The sequence below is a fragment of the Pyrus communis genome, chromosome 11 (genome assembly GCF_963583255.1).
Source record: "Pyrus communis chromosome 11, drPyrComm1.1, whole genome shotgun sequence".
Taxonomy (NCBI): Eukaryota; Viridiplantae; Streptophyta; class Magnoliopsida; order Rosales; family Rosaceae; genus Pyrus; species Pyrus communis.
The window spans coordinates 19,350,379-19,367,317 of NC_084813.1; the positions used below are offsets into that span (position 1 = coordinate 19,350,379).

Sequence of the window (16,939 nt, forward strand, 5' to 3'; positions counted from 1 at the left end):
TTTAGTTTATATGACAAGTTAAAAAATGCGTACAAATTCATATGACATTTCAAAAAAATTTCCTTCTATTCATTTTTGTTCTTTAATTTTTAATTAATTATTTTATTCCAAAAAAAAAATCGATTATTTAAAAATTATAAATAAAGTCAATTATATACCGTGAGAGAAAACTGACCTGAGAAAGTCACTTTAAACTCGGTTTTATTATGGGCCGACTGAAGAAAAGTGGGCTTCAATTGCCCAATAAGAAGGCTGATCAATAGATGCCAAAATAGAAAGCTTACTGAACGCCTTTACACATACGGCGTCGTTTCGAGGCTTTCTTGCTGATTCAAACTACCGCTTTGGCAGTAATCATTCTTCTGGAACGGCCGTGGAACCCGACCCGATTTCCAGAGAGAACGAGGAAGACGAATTTCAGAGTTAGAGAGAGAGAGAGAGAGAGAGAGAGAGAGAGAGGTATTGTCTTTCTGAGTTTTTGGCGCCAGGTATTCGGCTTTTGGCCGCCGATCTCAGCTCGTGAAAGCAGAGCCGTCCGATACGGCGAGCTCGTCAAATTTGCTGAAAAAACCGAAAAGAGCTTCTCGCAATGTACCAGTGGAGGAAATTCGAGTTCTTCGAGGAGAAATTGGCGGGAAAGTGCGCGATTCCCGAGGAAGTGGAAGGGAAGATCGAGTGTTGCTCGAGCGGCAGAGGGAAGGTGGTGATCGGCTGCGACGACGGCACACTCAGCTTCCTCGACCGCGGCCTCAACTTCAGCTACGGATTCCAAGCTCACTCCTCCTCCGCGCTTTTCCTTCAGCAGCTCAAGGTCGGCCTCCTCTCGCAACGTTTTGTCTTGATTTGGTCAATTGTCTGTTTGTTTCTCGGGAAAATGTGAGAAACGGAAAAAGAAAAAAGAAATTTGAGCTTTGGTGTTTTGATATTGGGATTAGTTTTTAATTTGTCTAGTGAGTGATTAGGAGGTGAAAAATGTGTTAATTTTGCTCCTGTTATTGTCAAATCAGCAACGCAACTATTTGGTGACAATTGGAGAAGATGATCAAATTACTCCGCAGCAATCGGCAATGTGCCTCAAGGTTTTCGACCTGGATAGGATGCAGTCCGAGGGCTCGAGCTCAAGCACAACGAGCCCTGATTGCATTGGAATCTTGAGGATATTCACTAACCAATTTCCTGAAGCAAAGGTAGTGTATTTGCCAAATGATTGAATTTGTGAACCCCATTTTCAATAGAAACGATAGGGTTTTGAAACAAGTCGTTGTTTATTACTGCAGATTACATCGTTTTTAGTACTAGAGGAAGCACCTCCGATATTGCTTATAGCTATTGGATTAGATAATGGCTCAATTTACTGCATTAAAGGGGATATTGCACGAGAGCGAATAACCCGGTTCAAGCTTCAGGTGGAAAACCTTTCTGACAAGAGCCAATCCTCGGTTACGGGACTGGGGTTCAGAGTGGACGGTCAAGCGCTTCAGTTGTTTGCTGTGACTCCGTCTTCTGTGAGCTTGTTCATCTTGCAGAATCAACCCTCAAACACAAGGAGGCAGACCCTAGATCAGATTGGAAGTAATGTGAACAGTGTTGCAATGAGTGATCGCTCGGTATGCAATTCTACCTCCTTTTTTCCGTTGGTGTATGTTTATGTATGCCTTAGCATCTTATTTCTTTACTTACTTTGACAGGAGTTGATAATTGGTCGACCTGAGGCGGTTTACTTTTATGAAGTTGATGGGCGTGGACCATGTTGGGCTTTTGAAGGAGAAAAGAAATTTTTAGGGTGGTTTCGTGGATACCTTCTTTGTGTTATTGCAGATCAAAGAAATAGCAGCAACACTTTCAACATTTATGACCTGAAGAACCGTTTAATTGCTCACAGCCTAGTGGTTAAAGAGGTTTCTCACATGCTTTGTGAATGGGGTAATATAATACTTATCATGGCTGACAAGTCAGCTTTGTGCATTGGGGAGAAGGATATGGAGAGCAAGTTAGATATGCTCTTTAAGAAGAATCTTTACACTGTTGCCATCAACCTTGTTCAAAGTCAGCAAGCGGATGCTGCCGCAACTGCAGAAGTGCTGAGGAAGTATGGGGATCATCTATATAGCAAGCAAGATTATGATGAGGCAATGGCCCAGTATATCCATACCATTGGTCACCTTGAGCCTTCTTATGTGATACAGAAGTTTCTAGATGCACAACGAATCTACAACCTGACAAATTACTTGGAAAAATTGCATGAGAAGGGGCTTGCTTCCAAAGATCATACCACTCTTCTACTGAATTGCTACACCAAATTGAAAGATGTTGAGAAGCTAAATGTGTTCATTAAAAGTGAGGATGGTATTGGGGAACATAAATTTGATGTGGAGACTGCAATAAGAGTCTGCCGTGCTACCAATTACCATGAGCATGCAATGTATGTTGCTAAAAAGGCTGGGAAGCACGAATGGTATTTAAAGATCTTACTTGAAGATCTTGGCCGATATGAGGAAGCCTTGCAATATATTTCAAGCCTTGAACCAAGCCAAGCTGGAGCGACAGTGGAAGAGTATGGTAAGATTCTTATAGAGCACAAGCCTGTGGAAACAATTGAGATACTCATAAGGCTGTGCACTGAGGATGGCGAATCATCCAAGAGAGGAGCTGCTAATGGTGCGTACTTGACAATGCTGCCATCTCCAGTTGATTTTCTCAACATCTTCATCCATCATCTTCCCTGGCTTATGGATTTTCTTGAAAAATATACCAACAAGGTCAAGGACTCTCCTGCTCAAGTAGAAATCCATAACACACTCTTGGAGTTGTACTTGTCCAATGACTTGAGCTTCCCATCATTATCACAAGCTAGCAATGGCGAAGGTCTGAATCTCAGGGCTAGATCAGGTGCAGCTGCAACGTCAAGAAGCCAGTCCAATGGGAAATTGTTTGCTGATACCAAAGATTCAAACAAGGAAAAGGACCGTTTGGAAAAGCAAGAGAAAGGGCTACGACTTCTTAAGAGCGCATGGCCATCTGACCTGGAACATCCGCTTTATGATGTTGACCTTGCCATAATTCTTTGTGAAATGAATGCATTTAAGGAAGGCCTTCTATATCTCTATGAAAAATTGAAACTCTATAAGGAGGTGATTGCTTGCTACATGCAAGCTCATGACCATGGGGGTTTGATTGCATGCTGCAAACGACTAGGGGATTCAGGTAAGGGCGGGGACCCAACTCTTTGGGCAGATCTGCTAAAATATTTTGGTGAACTTGGAGAAGATTGCTCCAAAGAAGTGAAGGAAGTTTTGACATATATAGAAAGGGATGACATATTGCCTCCTATCATTGTTCTTCAAACACTATCCAGAAATCCATGTCTCACACTCTCTGTCATTAAGGATTACATTGCTAGAAAGCTTGAACAAGAATCAAAATTGATTGAAGAGGACCGTCGAGCAATTGAGAAGTATCAGGTTAGTCCTTACTGCAGCTGTCATTGTGAATTTATTTATTGTACCTCTTCATTTCACCTGCCTCCAGTATAAGTTGGTTAACATTTTATGTTTCTTATTTATGCATTCCTTGGAAACTTTTGTGATGAGACGAATGTAATCTTGTCAAAGCAATGTATCAAATATGGTTGCATGGGATTCTAGTTAGGTCTGAAACTGCACAGAAAGAACGAAAAAAAATGCTGTAGTATTTTATATAGATATGGCAGTTGCATCGCAAATATAGCGATAATAAGTTCTTCAGGGCCCTTGGATAGGGTTACATTGAACTGAAATATGCTAATTTGATATAAGACGTTCAACGGAATATCTGAACTGGTAGGAATTGATATGGATGCTACCCCAGTAGGTTAAGCTGAGTCTTTGTCATGAAAGAAACATTCAGATAAAGTAAACGATATAGGCCAGGCATTATGGTGTTCTTCATGATCTCTGATAAGAGTACAACTTTGTGGTGGGTTTGTGTATTATCGATAAATAAAATTTGCAGAACCAAAATACACTTCACGCTCTTTTAGGTTTCAATTCAAATTGTTGTGTTATTTTGTGCGTCTGATAGAGGTTACTAATGAAGCCTTTAATTGTTCAGGAAACCACGTCGGCAATGAGAAACGAAATTCAGGATCTTAGGACAAATGCCAGAATCTTTCAGCTCAGCAAGTGTACCGCATGCACTTTCACCCTCGATCTCCCGGCTGTACATTTTATGTGTATCCACTCGTTCCATCAGCGTTGCCTCGGCGATAATGAGAAGGAATGTCCTGTGTGTGCTCCTGAATACAAATCTGTTCTTGAAACAAAAAGAAGTCTAGAGCAGAACTCCAAAGATCAGGATCGGTTCTTCCAGCAAGTTAAAAGTTCAAAGGATGGTTTTTCTGTGATCGCCGAGTATTTTGGGAAGGGGGTGATCAGCAAAACCACTAATGGATCCACAGGTGCTTCTTGATCTCCAGCAGTTATTCCAGCTGTGACTTATGACGACTTATAACTATAGAAACATGCGATGAAGCTGAAGCAACTTTGGGTTTCCTTCCTTCACTCGGCCTCTTTTTTTTTTTTTTTCCCAAGTTTGGAGGTAAGTGATATGTTTTGCAGATCAAAATGGTACATCCTGAAACAATTTTGTAATCAACTGCTGGCATTGTTCTTTGATTTTTTTTTTTTTTTCTTCTTTTAAATGAGGAGTAAATGGCATTGTGCTTATGGAAGGGCTAGTATTGTAGATCTCCTCAATCGGTTTGGAGAAAAAGGAGTCCCGGATTGCTATCTTTGTGGAATGACAATATTCGGCCGGTTTGAAAACAATTTCGCTTTTACCTTTTTAGTTTTCATTTTTGTGTTGTGATGCGACAATTGTGTGAAAGTAAACCAGACTTACTCCTCCCTCTTTGATCAGCTTTCTTTAATTGGCTTCTATTCCATCTAATAAGTACAATTTGGACTTCTTCCATTCACCATATGTAGTAGAGCTTTTGCTCTCCAGCGCAACAAAGGATAAAAGAGAATGGCCAACCGTTCACTCATGGGGGAAGAATCTCAGTACGTAGTAATGCGGGCGCACACACGCACACACATATATATTCATTGTATACATGCATACACGAGAAAAAAAAATGAGTTTAGTGGAGATGAGAATATGTCGTTGGGAACATGTAAATCGAAGACCTACAGATGTTCCGTTTAGAATATGCTGTTACGAGAGAGATGCTCAGCTCAATAGGATAGACAAAGACCTAAGAAGACTTCAAAAGAGACTTTAAGAAAAAACATGACTCAAAATTGAGTGCAATGGCAAGATTCATGCAGCCAGTCCCATCTAGTAAAATTGGTGGTGGTTGTATATATGCATACATGCATGCCAGAGGGGAATTGAGATTACAGTTTTCTCAAATCCCAGTCAACCAAATCTCAGGATGCCAAGGACAAAATTGATGGATGGTATCAAACGTGAAGGGTGATACTGGTCGAGGATATCCAAAAAAAAAAGGTAACTAAATAATAGAGGAACTAGAATGCAAAATGAACAGTCAGTCGTCAATCATCATCACTCTCCTGATCCCATGGAGAAGGAGAGGGAGGAGGAGCACCGATGAACAAAGTATCAAGAGGATCTCCCCCCGGCTCCGGCATCTAACAGTGCACGTATTAGTCTGGGGCCTATCAGCAGATATCCCGGCAAGATAAATAACGGATCACCCCCGCGTACCGCTGATGAGGCTATTTCACCCTTCTGTTTCAGTCTAACTCTGAGTCCTCATCTATGAATTCATAAACACACAATTTCTTGAAAAAACAGGTAAGATATAGTCCCGTCACAATCGGCTTTGTAGGCTCTAGCTCTGGATTCAGGTAGTATTCCCGAATTTTAAAACACGTCTCAGACGCTACCCTCATCGGCCTCTTAAGGTCCCTTCCGTAATACCTCCATGTCCTTGCATTACCAACATGACAGACAGTTGCAGCACCGTCACTGGACGTTTGAATGTGCACTTGTTCATTACTAAGCAGCTTCCAGTACCCATCAGAAATTGGCCTTGTTGTTTTAACATCACCAAGAACTGCCTCGGCACATATATAGAAATATGCTGATCGGTTTTCATCCCCATGACAGAAAAGACCTAGAAACAAAATAAAATTAAACCTCCAACCCTAAATATATTCAAATCTCGGCTAATAAGATAATCCATTTTTTAGTATGCCTTGATATCTCTGAGATATTTGATTGATACGTCGTGGTTATTTACTTTGATTGGGAGGGTTAATCTTACTTAGAGGAACTTGATTAGCATCTGGAGGCATGCCCTTCTGCAAGTCAATATGTCTGATCACATCTTCCACGGGCGTTGCCCGTCTTGCCAACTTGTTAAACAAATACTTGATCAAGATCGTTTCTGGATTCGGGTTGAACGATTTACCTCGCTCATCGAGATCGGCCTCCGTACAAGACTCAGTGACCGTAGAAGCAGCAATAATGTCAAAAGAGAGATTAGTGTCGCACATTTTTATCCACCCTGAAACACACAAATTTTAAAGCCCTCCTGCAAACCCTAACCCTACTGGTTTTTATTTATATGGACTGGAGTCTGGAGAGGTAGACTCCTGAGCCATCACCTGTTGCGATGAGAGCCAATAGTGTCAAGCCACCTAAGCGTTCGGTTCTATAAAATAGCAGAGAGCTCTCCACGTAATTAAGAAGGTAATTAAGAGAAGTATAGTAGTTTCAGTTTACTCACTTCCTCCAATATCCAACATCCTAAAATTTCTCTTCTCCATCTACCTGAAATGCATAGCATGTGACCTCACTCTAGTATTACACCCTAACATAAGCATACCTGCACAAGTGAGATAGAGTTTATCTTTACCCGACAGTTCCAGGACCTGTGAAGCAGAATTTTCTAGTGTGCACTGGTGTATACATCAAGATTTTTCACCGTTAAATTATTATTCATTGAATCTTCGACCGCATACACATCCAACCATTCATATATATGAATGTGTCTACGTAACTTCAACCCCTCAGCAACATGCATGCATGCAGTATATTGTCGTCTAAGCCTAAATGTTATTAATTAGCAACCACCTTTGAGGCACTTCACTGTGATGGCCTTACTCAACTAAACGTCCAGATATTCTGGCCTAATAAAGTTACTGGTGCAGTGAGTGTTGCATTGCATGGAGGGAGTGATATGTTCTTCTATTTTTGTTGCACATTATATCCTGAAACAATTTTGTGGATAAAAAAATAACCGAAATTTGTGAGTAAATAGCATTGTTTTTATTTTATTTCATCAGGAGTAATTGACATTGTTGCATAACTTACTGTTCCCATTTCTCATGTTTTCTACTGGGCATGGAAAACACCATTATCACATCAGCTGGATACACACTGTTATTGGGTTGTTTAGATTTGACTAACTTCAACTTGAGGTGTCACTAATCAAAATTAGCATTGTGATTACCCTTCTACACTCTTCTTCGATCGCATCATCTATAAGACGCCTTCCACAAAACATGGAGCCTCCCGCATTCGGGGCCTTTGGCCTCGCAAGGTTGATCACACACAATGCGAAAATTGTCTGTATGACAGTCCGATCAAAATTTCTCTCTAAAGACGAGTGCCAAAATCACTATCTTTGTGGAACGACCGGATTAATCAAGAATGAAAGGTGCTTTACACTATTCAGCTGACCTAGATGGTACTGTTGTAGCCAACATCTAATTAATAATACATAACCCAAAGTAGACATGAATGATATATTTCAAAGGAAAGGGATCCTCCCCGGATCCTTTCCTCCTAATCCATCAAGTTCGGGGATTCGAACTATTGAAATTTGATCTAACGGCTACAAACTAAGGGCCACTTTAAAAGTTAAATAACTTTAGTCATTTAATCAAATTTCAATAATCCGGATCCCTAGACTTAATGGATTAGGAGGAAGGGATCCGAAGAGGATCCTTCTCCTATTTCAAACTGTTTGACTGGAAGAATTGGCCAGGTAGGAACCACTTTTTCTAATTTGGAATTAGTTGGTGACTGTTGTAAACAGTGGGTTTGTTTGCCCACATGTATACAGTAAAGATTCATATGCTAAATAGTGAAATTTTTGTAAGTTTTCAAAGTAGTTACTCTATAAATAGAGCACTACGAGTGTTCAAAATATATGATACAAAAGCAATAAGAAAAGAAAGATAAGTTAGAATATTTTCAATATCCTCTTATTTCTCTCTAATTTGCAATCATTTTGTGTAATATTTTGCAACAGCCTCGCTCCTATCCTTAGCAAAGGTTATCTCTCCAACTTTTGCCTTTTTATAACACGTTATCAACACGACTTTCTAACCCTAAAACATTCTTATTTCTCTTCGCCCAAAAAAAAAAAATGTTTCCTCTAAGGTTTTTACTGTTCTTCTTCTTCCTCTGCCTCAACTGTTGGATATACCCTCGCGAAGAACTGTTTGCACCATGTTTACTTCTAGTTCTTAACCTAACAGTTACCTTATATCTTTGATTTCTTGTTTGGTGTAACTCTTGACTACTAACCCAATGTTTATTTATGTAATCCAAAATGGTGCGGTATCATCTTCTATCTTGGACTACAGATTTAATTTTACTGCAAATTTTAGGTGGAGCGGTATAATCGCCCACCCTATCCTGCATATTTAAATTTGCCTGCTATTTAATTTTATTGCAATTTTAGGTGGTGTGGAATAATCACCCAATCTACTCTACATATTTAATTTTATTGCAATATTAGGTGGTGTGGAATAATCACCCACCCTGCTCTGCATATTTAAATTTTATCGCAATTTTAGGTGGTGCGGTATAATCGTCCAACCTGCTCTGCATATTTAAATTTTCCTGCTATTTAAATTGGTGCGGAATAATCGCCCATCCTATATTTGTTTAGATGAAAATGGTGCGAGACAATCGCCCTTCTCATTAATCATGCAAATCTCAAGCCTGAAGTTTCGAGTACTTATCATTTTGGCCTGAAGATCAAAATTTGTAAGAACCATAAGTTCTAACAATATATTCCTCCAGAATACATATTATTGCAAGTTCTTACGCACCTCATTTTTCTTTCAGCAAAGAAAATGACGAACTTGGCAAAGCTTGGTTTTATTGCCCTGGATATTACTGGAAAGAACTACTTTACCTGGGTATTGGATGCCAAGATCCATCTGGAGGCAAGAAATCTTGGGGATACCATCAAGGAAGATACCAGCGCATCCTCTCAAGATCGGGCGAAGGCCATGATCTTTATCTGTCACCACCTTGATGAGGGACTGAAGAGCGAGTACCTCACATTTGAAGATCTATTAACCCTTTGGAAGGCACTGAAAAAATAGATATAATCACTAGAAAACGGTGATTCTTCCAATGGCTCGTTATGAGTGGGCTCACCTAAGGATTCAGGATTTCAAGACAGTGGCTGAATACAATTCTGCAATATTCAGAATTAGTTTCCAGTTGAAGCTCTATAGAGAAACAATAACTGAGGAAGATATGTTGGAAAAGACTTTCAACACATTTCATGCCTCCAACGTGCTCCTGTAGCAGCAGTATAGAGAAAAAGGCTTTATTGAGTACAACTAGCTGATATCTATACTCCTTGTAGCCGAGCAAAACAATGAGTTTCTGATGAAGAATCATCAGTCCTGGCCTATTGGATCTGCACCATTCCCAGAAGTGAATGATACTTCCCTTGAAGGGAATACCACATCCTCTCGTGGCAATAATTACAAACAAGGACATGGCCACAAGCGAGGCCGATGGAATGGGAAAGGCAAAAATCATGGTGTCCAGTTTCATAACCAGGTTCCAATGCATAATACAGGCTCGAGCTTTAAGAATGCAAATCGCCAGAAAGGTAAAGCTCATATGAACACTCCTAGAAATCCTGAAGAAGTTTACCATAGGTGTGGTGGCAATGGGCATTGGGCGCATACCTGTCGTACCCCAAAACATCTGGTGGATCTGTATCAAGCCTCCTTTAAGGAGAAGGCTATCAAGACCAATTTCCTCGACAAGGCTCAACCAATGGAAATACCTGATCTAGTGTCCAATTTATTAGGACAGTTGAACACAACCCACCTGGATGTTTCAGACTTTATTACTGAAAGAGGAAATGAAGTTTATGGGTCCGATTGAATCATATATATTTAACGTACTCTTGTTATTTGTACTTGTGGTTTAATGCTCGCATTTTCAATTCAATAAAAGTAGTATTCCAGTATGAATAAACTGCTTTTTAAATGTAATTTCTTTACTCTAAGAACATGGATAAAAATTATGGTTATTCTCAAAACAAGAGCAATGGCAGGGATTTTTGTCTTGCAGACTGCGCAACCACGCATTCAATATTTCGAGATCGAAAGTATTTCTCAAACTTGGTACTTGCAAAAGTAAAGGTAACAACAATATCAGGGTAATCAGATGTAATTGAAGGCTCAGGAAAATCCCAGATTGTCACTAAATGGAACAATATTGTTCATACAGAATGCGTTGTACGCTACTCAATCTACTCGAAATTTGTTGAGTTTTAAAGAAATACGTCTAAATGGATACCACATTGAAACGAAAAGTGCAGAAAATGTGGAATATTTATGCATTACTTCTAATGATACCCAGAAGCGTATATTGGAGAAATTGCATGGTTTATCGAGTGAATTATATTATACATACATAAAGACAATTGAGGTACATGATATCATGAACCAGAATTTCATAGATTCAAAAGTTTACATGTTTTGGCATGACTGTCTAGGTCATCCAGGATTCACCATGATGCGTATGATCATTACCAACTCTAATGGACATCCATTATTGAGTAAACACATTACTATCTCAAATGATATCCCTTGCAAGGCTTGTTCTCAAGAGAAATGGGTAACTAGATCATCACAACTAAAGGTTGATGTTGAATCCTCATCATTTTTGCAAGGAATTCAAGGGGATATCTGTTGGAAGTATGCCCACAAAGCCACTCATTTGATGTAATAGCTTTTTGGAATACTTATTGTGTTAAACTTTTATATGTTTAATAGAGGGCAAAGCTTATTGTTAATCACTATTTATAGTATCTTGTGTTTAAGCAATAAGGGAATCCAAGGAATGTATTTGGTCTAAGAGACAAGTGATTTAAGTTAGTTAAATTAACGAGACCTTTCTCTTATGTTCATTCCTAAAACGTTCCTAGCCATAGGATTGCCAATTGGGCATTGACAATCCGCTAAGGTTAATATGTGTTAAGTCGACTCAAGCGTGAGTATGAACTAGTCTCAAGTCATTTGGTGTTGGACACTAAGGCAAACACATAGGTGCTCGAAAGAGTAATCGAGTACACTGAACAACGATCAAACGAGAGTTCGAACATACATGTCATGTGAGAACTCAATAGTTGCAATATGCAAAGTAGTCCTTTGACCTGAGGCATCATTGATGTCTAATGGTTAGGTCCTTGATCTTTGATTATGTCAACGGCATTCCATTGGAGTGTCCACGGCATTGTTGGGGTCAAGCTATCTAGTCATGTAGGCATATGAATGTACAACAAGGGATCTCTAACCTTCCATGATGGAAGGAGAATACTCTAAGATATGATTCGAGAGTCTTTGGCCAAAGCATATGAATATGACTAAGGAAGATGTTCCAAATCTTATTCAATTGAATCATATAGAGAAGTATCACATTGGATAGTAGACATGAAACAAACTATCACTTAAACAATGTGATTAAGAGTATTGTATTAGAGAAGGACCGTATTGCATTGTAGTTGTAACTGGATAGGTTCTCCAACCACTTCTACTTAGCTTGGGTAACCATGACATGCTGCTAGGCGTCACCCATGGTTTGTGGAAGCCCTAAAGATTAGCAAACACTAATTTTAAGGGAGAATTGAAATGTGGTTTCAATTCACAATCGATCGTTAAGAGTAACATCGCCCACTACCTCGCTAATTGGAACCTAATGGATCGTACACCGAGTAAGGATATAAGTGAAGAAATTATATGAAATGGATAAGCAATTAAATGGTTTAATTGTAGAATGGTCAAGATTAATTAAATAGTTAATTAATTATACGAAACGTTCGTATTAGGCGTTTAAGTTAGTTTTGGGCTTCGGGGCGCAAAAACGTTTTGGTCCACAAGGCCCATTATGTTTAAGTTGTATGACAACTAAAACAAAATGGGCAATTAAGCCCAATAACAACACATGGCCGGCCATAAGGGTGGAGGGTAGTGAACTTGGCTTAATTGCAAGTTTGCCACTCCATTGTGAGGTGGTATAAAGACATCTTTATAACCATTTCATCCAAAGGGTTTTCTAATTGAATTTGGGTGAAACCTATTCTCTCATTTTCTACATAGAGGCCGGCCACCTTAGGGGAAGAACATCTAGCAATCTTTCTTCCCTAAGTCATCCATTTCATCTTCACACAACATCTTTGGTGTGGAGACTTAGAGACACCAAACTTTTGGTGTTTTGGAGAACAAATCCTCAAATCCTCAAAGAAGAAAAAGGAGCACTAAAAGGGAGGAAAACACAAGGAAGATCCAAGGAGCAAGGAGGTGACTTGAAGGCCCTCCACTTGGGTGAATCCCTTGTGCAATCAAGGATGAGCTTCAAGGGTAAAGAATCTCTAAATTCTTATTCTCTTTAATATTGTTAAAGAGTCTTATGGTTCACCATATACTAGGCTTTGAAAGTCATGGGTTTTTATGAATTGTTTTTGAATGCATGCCTACTTTAAAGTGTTATTAGTATGCCTATGTATTCAAATGTTCATGCATGTTCTTAGCTAGGACAAAATTTTTCCTTAAAGTGGTATCAGAGCCTAGGCCTAGTTTATGGTGGATCCTTTTGGGTTTTGTGATTTTTCATATTTTGTGATTTAAGTGTTGTAAATGTTACAAGCTTTGTTCTTGCTTTGAATATAAATTTTACTTGAAAATTTAGCATCTCAAATGTTGTAGATGTATTTCATTAAAGCATGAATAATGGAACTAAAAGTTGGTGCCAAGTGTTTTGGGATTTTCGGCCAAATCCAAAGGGTGATTTTTTGGGTTCATGTTAGGCTTGTTAAAATGGTTTTAAAGTGCTTTTTGGAACCCCTAAGTACCCTAGGATATTAACCCTCTTTTGAGTTGTGAAAATTTGAGTTTTTGGTGAAAGAAAACATCCATGGAGCTATTATGAGTTTTCATGTATGTTCTTCATATTTCTTGAAGTTCTTATCAAGAACAAAAAGTTTTGAAGTTTTGATTCAAAAGTTTTATGTTTTACATAAAGTTTTGATTATTAGTTGATGGGTGATGATTATTGGTGAGAAATGATTAAATGGCTTTAATTATGTCAAAGATATATTTTTGAATATTAGTTGATGGATGATGATTGTTGGTAAGAAATGATTAAATGGTTTTAATTATATCAAAGATATATTTTCTTTTCAAACCATCCCCACCATCTTTAATCTCACCCACCAAAATCCACTTACAAAATTCTTTTTATCAAAAATCTCTATAACAACTATCCTTGGCCGGCCACCCCTCTAGTGGGGTGCTTTTGTGCAATTAAATAAAGTTTTGATACTTTTGTGTATTTGTATTTTGGCCCAAAAGTTTGTGTTTTTGCAAAATGGCCCAAATAAAATGAGAACAAAAATTGTTTTGTCTCTTTAATGAGAATTGGATTTTCATTATATTTAGTTCCATTTAAATCAATTCTATGGATCCAAAAACCAATTGTTTAAAGTTGCTTTCTTAGTTAATTTAGTTAATTAAGAAAAGGGTGATTATGAACCAAAGGCCTCGATAATTGAGCTATGTGATTGGCCGATTTACATTATGAATGCTTGGGTTTTAAGTAATGTAGATTTGAATGTAATTTGATTAATTCAAGTTGTTGTATTGGGCATAAGTCCTTCAATTTGTTGTAAAGGGCATAAGCCCATTATTTGTGTTGTAAAAGGGCATAAGCCCTTCTTATTATTTCATGTATTCCTCTTTGTTTATATGTATGCAAATTGGAATAGTTGGGTCCAACGCCCAATAGGAAATAACGGTTTAATTGGATTAAACGCGTAACTAAAATCAACAACTATCTACCTTAAACCCAAGGTCCAACACAAGGCTCGTGTTGGATCAAATCAAACGGTTCATAATCATCCTAAAACCTAAAACGACTATATAGTCCATATGAGGATGCAATGCGTTCGTTAGTAATTCCATATAGTCTCGCTTGTTTCAACGAAACAGTGGGAGTATTATATGCTACTAATTCATATTAACTTGGACCAATAGTTGTGATAGGCCCATGTTCTTTTAATATGATTAAAATGTTTTTGATGTAGCCCAACACTACTCCCTCAAATAAAATGGATATTAAGTTGATAAGCGAGAGATGCTTTGAACATCTCTTCGTAGGCCTTCCACCGTGGTGGGCTCCAATCGTTTGTGACTTGTACACCGGCTTCACCCTATCATGGGGGAGTACAAAGTGCATGCTTACACTCAGGAGGAGTCCATAAACATATGATGAGGTAAGTGTAGGCAACGAGGATAGCCAACATCGTATCATCGTGAGGCAACATTCTCTAGAGGCCAAACAAGATGGGTAATTACAAACGTTGTAAATGAGTAAAGCGTTATTCTCTCATCATTATTTTTGCTAACCAACATCGTATCATCGTGAGGTGGGCTTGGTAATGGTGAGTCTCCCATACCCCGCTAAGAGTTCAACATAACTCTCGGATTCTATTGAGGGATATGGAATTTGCCAAAAATAGCGGGTGGTACTATTTGATTCAAGACCCAATCAAGTAGTTAATCAACAATCTAATACGATTTCTGTTATGTTATGTAGTTAACGACATGCCTAAAATACTACCCACCATTATACTTGACAAAATGGCCTAAGACTTTTTCCTTGCATGTCTCTCGGATGATTTCACTAAGTTTATTGTAAACTATAAAGTGAATAAATTCGATCATACTTTTAACGAGATGATTGACATGTGCTGTAAATTTGAAAAATGTTTCAAAAAGGACAGTGGGAGTGAGAATGCAAAAACAAGGAAGAGGTTACATAAGAAGAAGGCAAAGAAATCCAAAGGAACATGCTTTCATTGTGGAAAGGATGAACGTTGGAAGAAGAAATACAGGGTGCGCATTGCGAGCCTTATGACACGAACTTTTGAAGAGACTATTTCGGTCATAGAAAGTGCTTTTACAGTGAGCTCCAATTCCTGGATATTTGATTCAGGCGCTAGTCAACATATCTGTAATACGATGCAGGGACTAGTAGGGAGCAAGACACTACGCAATGGGGAGATGGTTGTGCGAGTTGGGAACGGCGCTAAAATCTCTGCAAAAGCAATAGGCACCTACATGCTTAACCTACCCTCTGGGGAAGTCCTGGAACTTAAAAATTGTTTATATTTTCCTTCATGTATAAAGAATTTGATTTCTATCTCTAAGCTTTTACGAGATGGGCACTCAGTATTGTTTGACAAAATGAGTTGCACTTTATACTTGAACGGTCGTATTATCTCTCATGGTAATATGATAGAGGGACTTTTTCACCTAGAGACGAATAGTGGGATGCACTGTATTGAAAGCGGGAATACCTCAAAACCCAAAAGGGCTAGAGAAGAAGTTAACCAAGAAAGGATGTGGCATCTTAAACTTGGACATGTGAACCTTGAAAAGATTCGCAAGATGTCGAAAGACGGATATGTCCGCCCATTAGGTAATGACCAGATGGGTACTTGTGAATGCTGTTTGAAAGGGAAGATGACCAAATCTCCATTCACTGGGAAAGGAGAGCGTGCCACTGAAATTCTAGGGTTAATCCACACTGACGTATGTGGACCTATGTCTACTACGTCGAGAGGAGGTTTCTCCTACTATATCACATTCACCGACGATCACTCTCGGTTTGGCTATGTGTATCTTATGAAGTACAAGTCAGAATCCTTTGAAAGGTTCAAAGAATTCAAGAATGAAGTTGAGAAGCAAACTGGGAAACAGATAAAAATCCTAAGATCAGATCGAGGGGGTGAATATCTGAGTAATGAATTCCTAGATTATCTCAAAGAGTGTGGAATAAAATCACAGTGGACTCCACCAGGAACTCCACAACTTAATGGAGTTTCTGAAAGGAGAAATCGAACCTTGATGAACATGGTTCGTTCTATGATGAGTTCCGCTGATCTGCCAGTAACATTCTGGGGATACGCTCTATATACAGCAGCTTACTTGCTTAATAGAGTACCTTCCAAATCAGTTTCACAAACGCCCTATGAGATATGGCATGGTAGAAAGCCAAGTCTTAATCACATTAAGATTTGGGGTTGTGAAGCATATGTCAAGAAGCTTGAAGCTACTAAGCTTGAAGCGAGATCAGAAAGGTGCTATTTTGTGGGATATCCTAGAGAAACTATGGGATATGAGTTCTACCATCCTGACGACCAGAAAGTCTTTGTCGCCAGAACTGCTAAGTTTCTAGAGGACGAATTTGTTCTCAAAGAAACTATAAGTAAAACGATGGAAATTAATGAGATTAATGATGAACCACAAACAAGCACACGACATGTTGACAACCCTGTTCCTGAACCCCTAGCTCCACGTAGATCTGAACGGGTTAATAAGCCACCTAGGAGGTATGGCTTAGACGAAGACTTTGGGGAATTGTACCTTCTAGGTGACAATGACACAAAGGAAGACCCTAGAGACTACATTGAGGCAATGTCCGACATTGACTCAAAGAGATGGCAAGAGGCCATGAAATCCGAGATGGATTCCATGTATCAAAATCAAGTCTGGACTCTTGTAGACCCTCCAGAAGGTATAGTACCTGTTGGAAACAAATGGATCTTCAAGAGGAAAATAGGCGTTGATGGGAACGTGGAGACTTATAAGGCTAGACTAGTAGCCAA

General features: G+C 39.0%; 2 protein-coding genes across 2 annotated transcripts; both read left to right on the plus strand.

Moving 5' to 3' along the window:
* The first annotated feature begins 322 nt into the window (after nt 1–322).
* Nucleotides 323–4,821, plus strand: LOC137707916 (vacuolar protein-sorting-associated protein 11 homolog). Its single transcript, XM_068446860.1, has 5 exons — nt 323–811; nt 1,008–1,187; nt 1,278–1,607; nt 1,689–3,461; nt 4,090–4,821. The coding sequence occupies exons 1-5, from the start codon at nt 590–592 to the stop codon at nt 4,444–4,446; spliced, it is 2,862 nt and encodes a 953-aa protein (XP_068302961.1). The 5' UTR covers nt 323–589; the 3' UTR covers nt 4,447–4,821.
* A 4,274-nt stretch (nt 4,822–9,095) lies between these two features.
* On the plus strand, nt 9,096–10,152 carry LOC137709145 (uncharacterized). Its single transcript, XM_068448266.1, has 2 exons — nt 9,096–9,267; nt 9,620–10,152. The coding sequence occupies exons 1-2, from the start codon at nt 9,096–9,098 to the stop codon at nt 10,150–10,152; spliced, it is 705 nt and encodes a 234-aa protein (XP_068304367.1).
* Nucleotides 10,153–16,939: the final 6,787 nt, after the last annotated feature.

Coding starts and splice junctions, on each gene's coding strand:
- LOC137707916 (XM_068446860.1), top strand. CDS start 590: ATGTACCAGTGGAGGAAATTCGAGTTCTTCGAGGAGAAATTGGCGGGA. Junction 1,188..1,277: donor ACCAATTTCCTGAAGCAAAG/GTAGTGTATTTG, acceptor TTATTACTGCAG/ATTACATCGTTTTTAGTACT. Junction 1,608..1,688: donor TTGCAATGAGTGATCGCTCG/GTATGCAATTCT, acceptor TTACTTTGACAG/GAGTTGATAATTGGTCGACC.
- LOC137709145 (XM_068448266.1), top strand. CDS start 9,096: ATGACGAACTTGGCAAAGCTTGGTTTTATTGCCCTGGATATTACTGGA. Junction 9,268..9,619: donor GAAGGCCATGATCTTTATCT/GTCACCACCTTG, acceptor TACTCCTTGTAG/CCGAGCAAAACAATGAGTTT.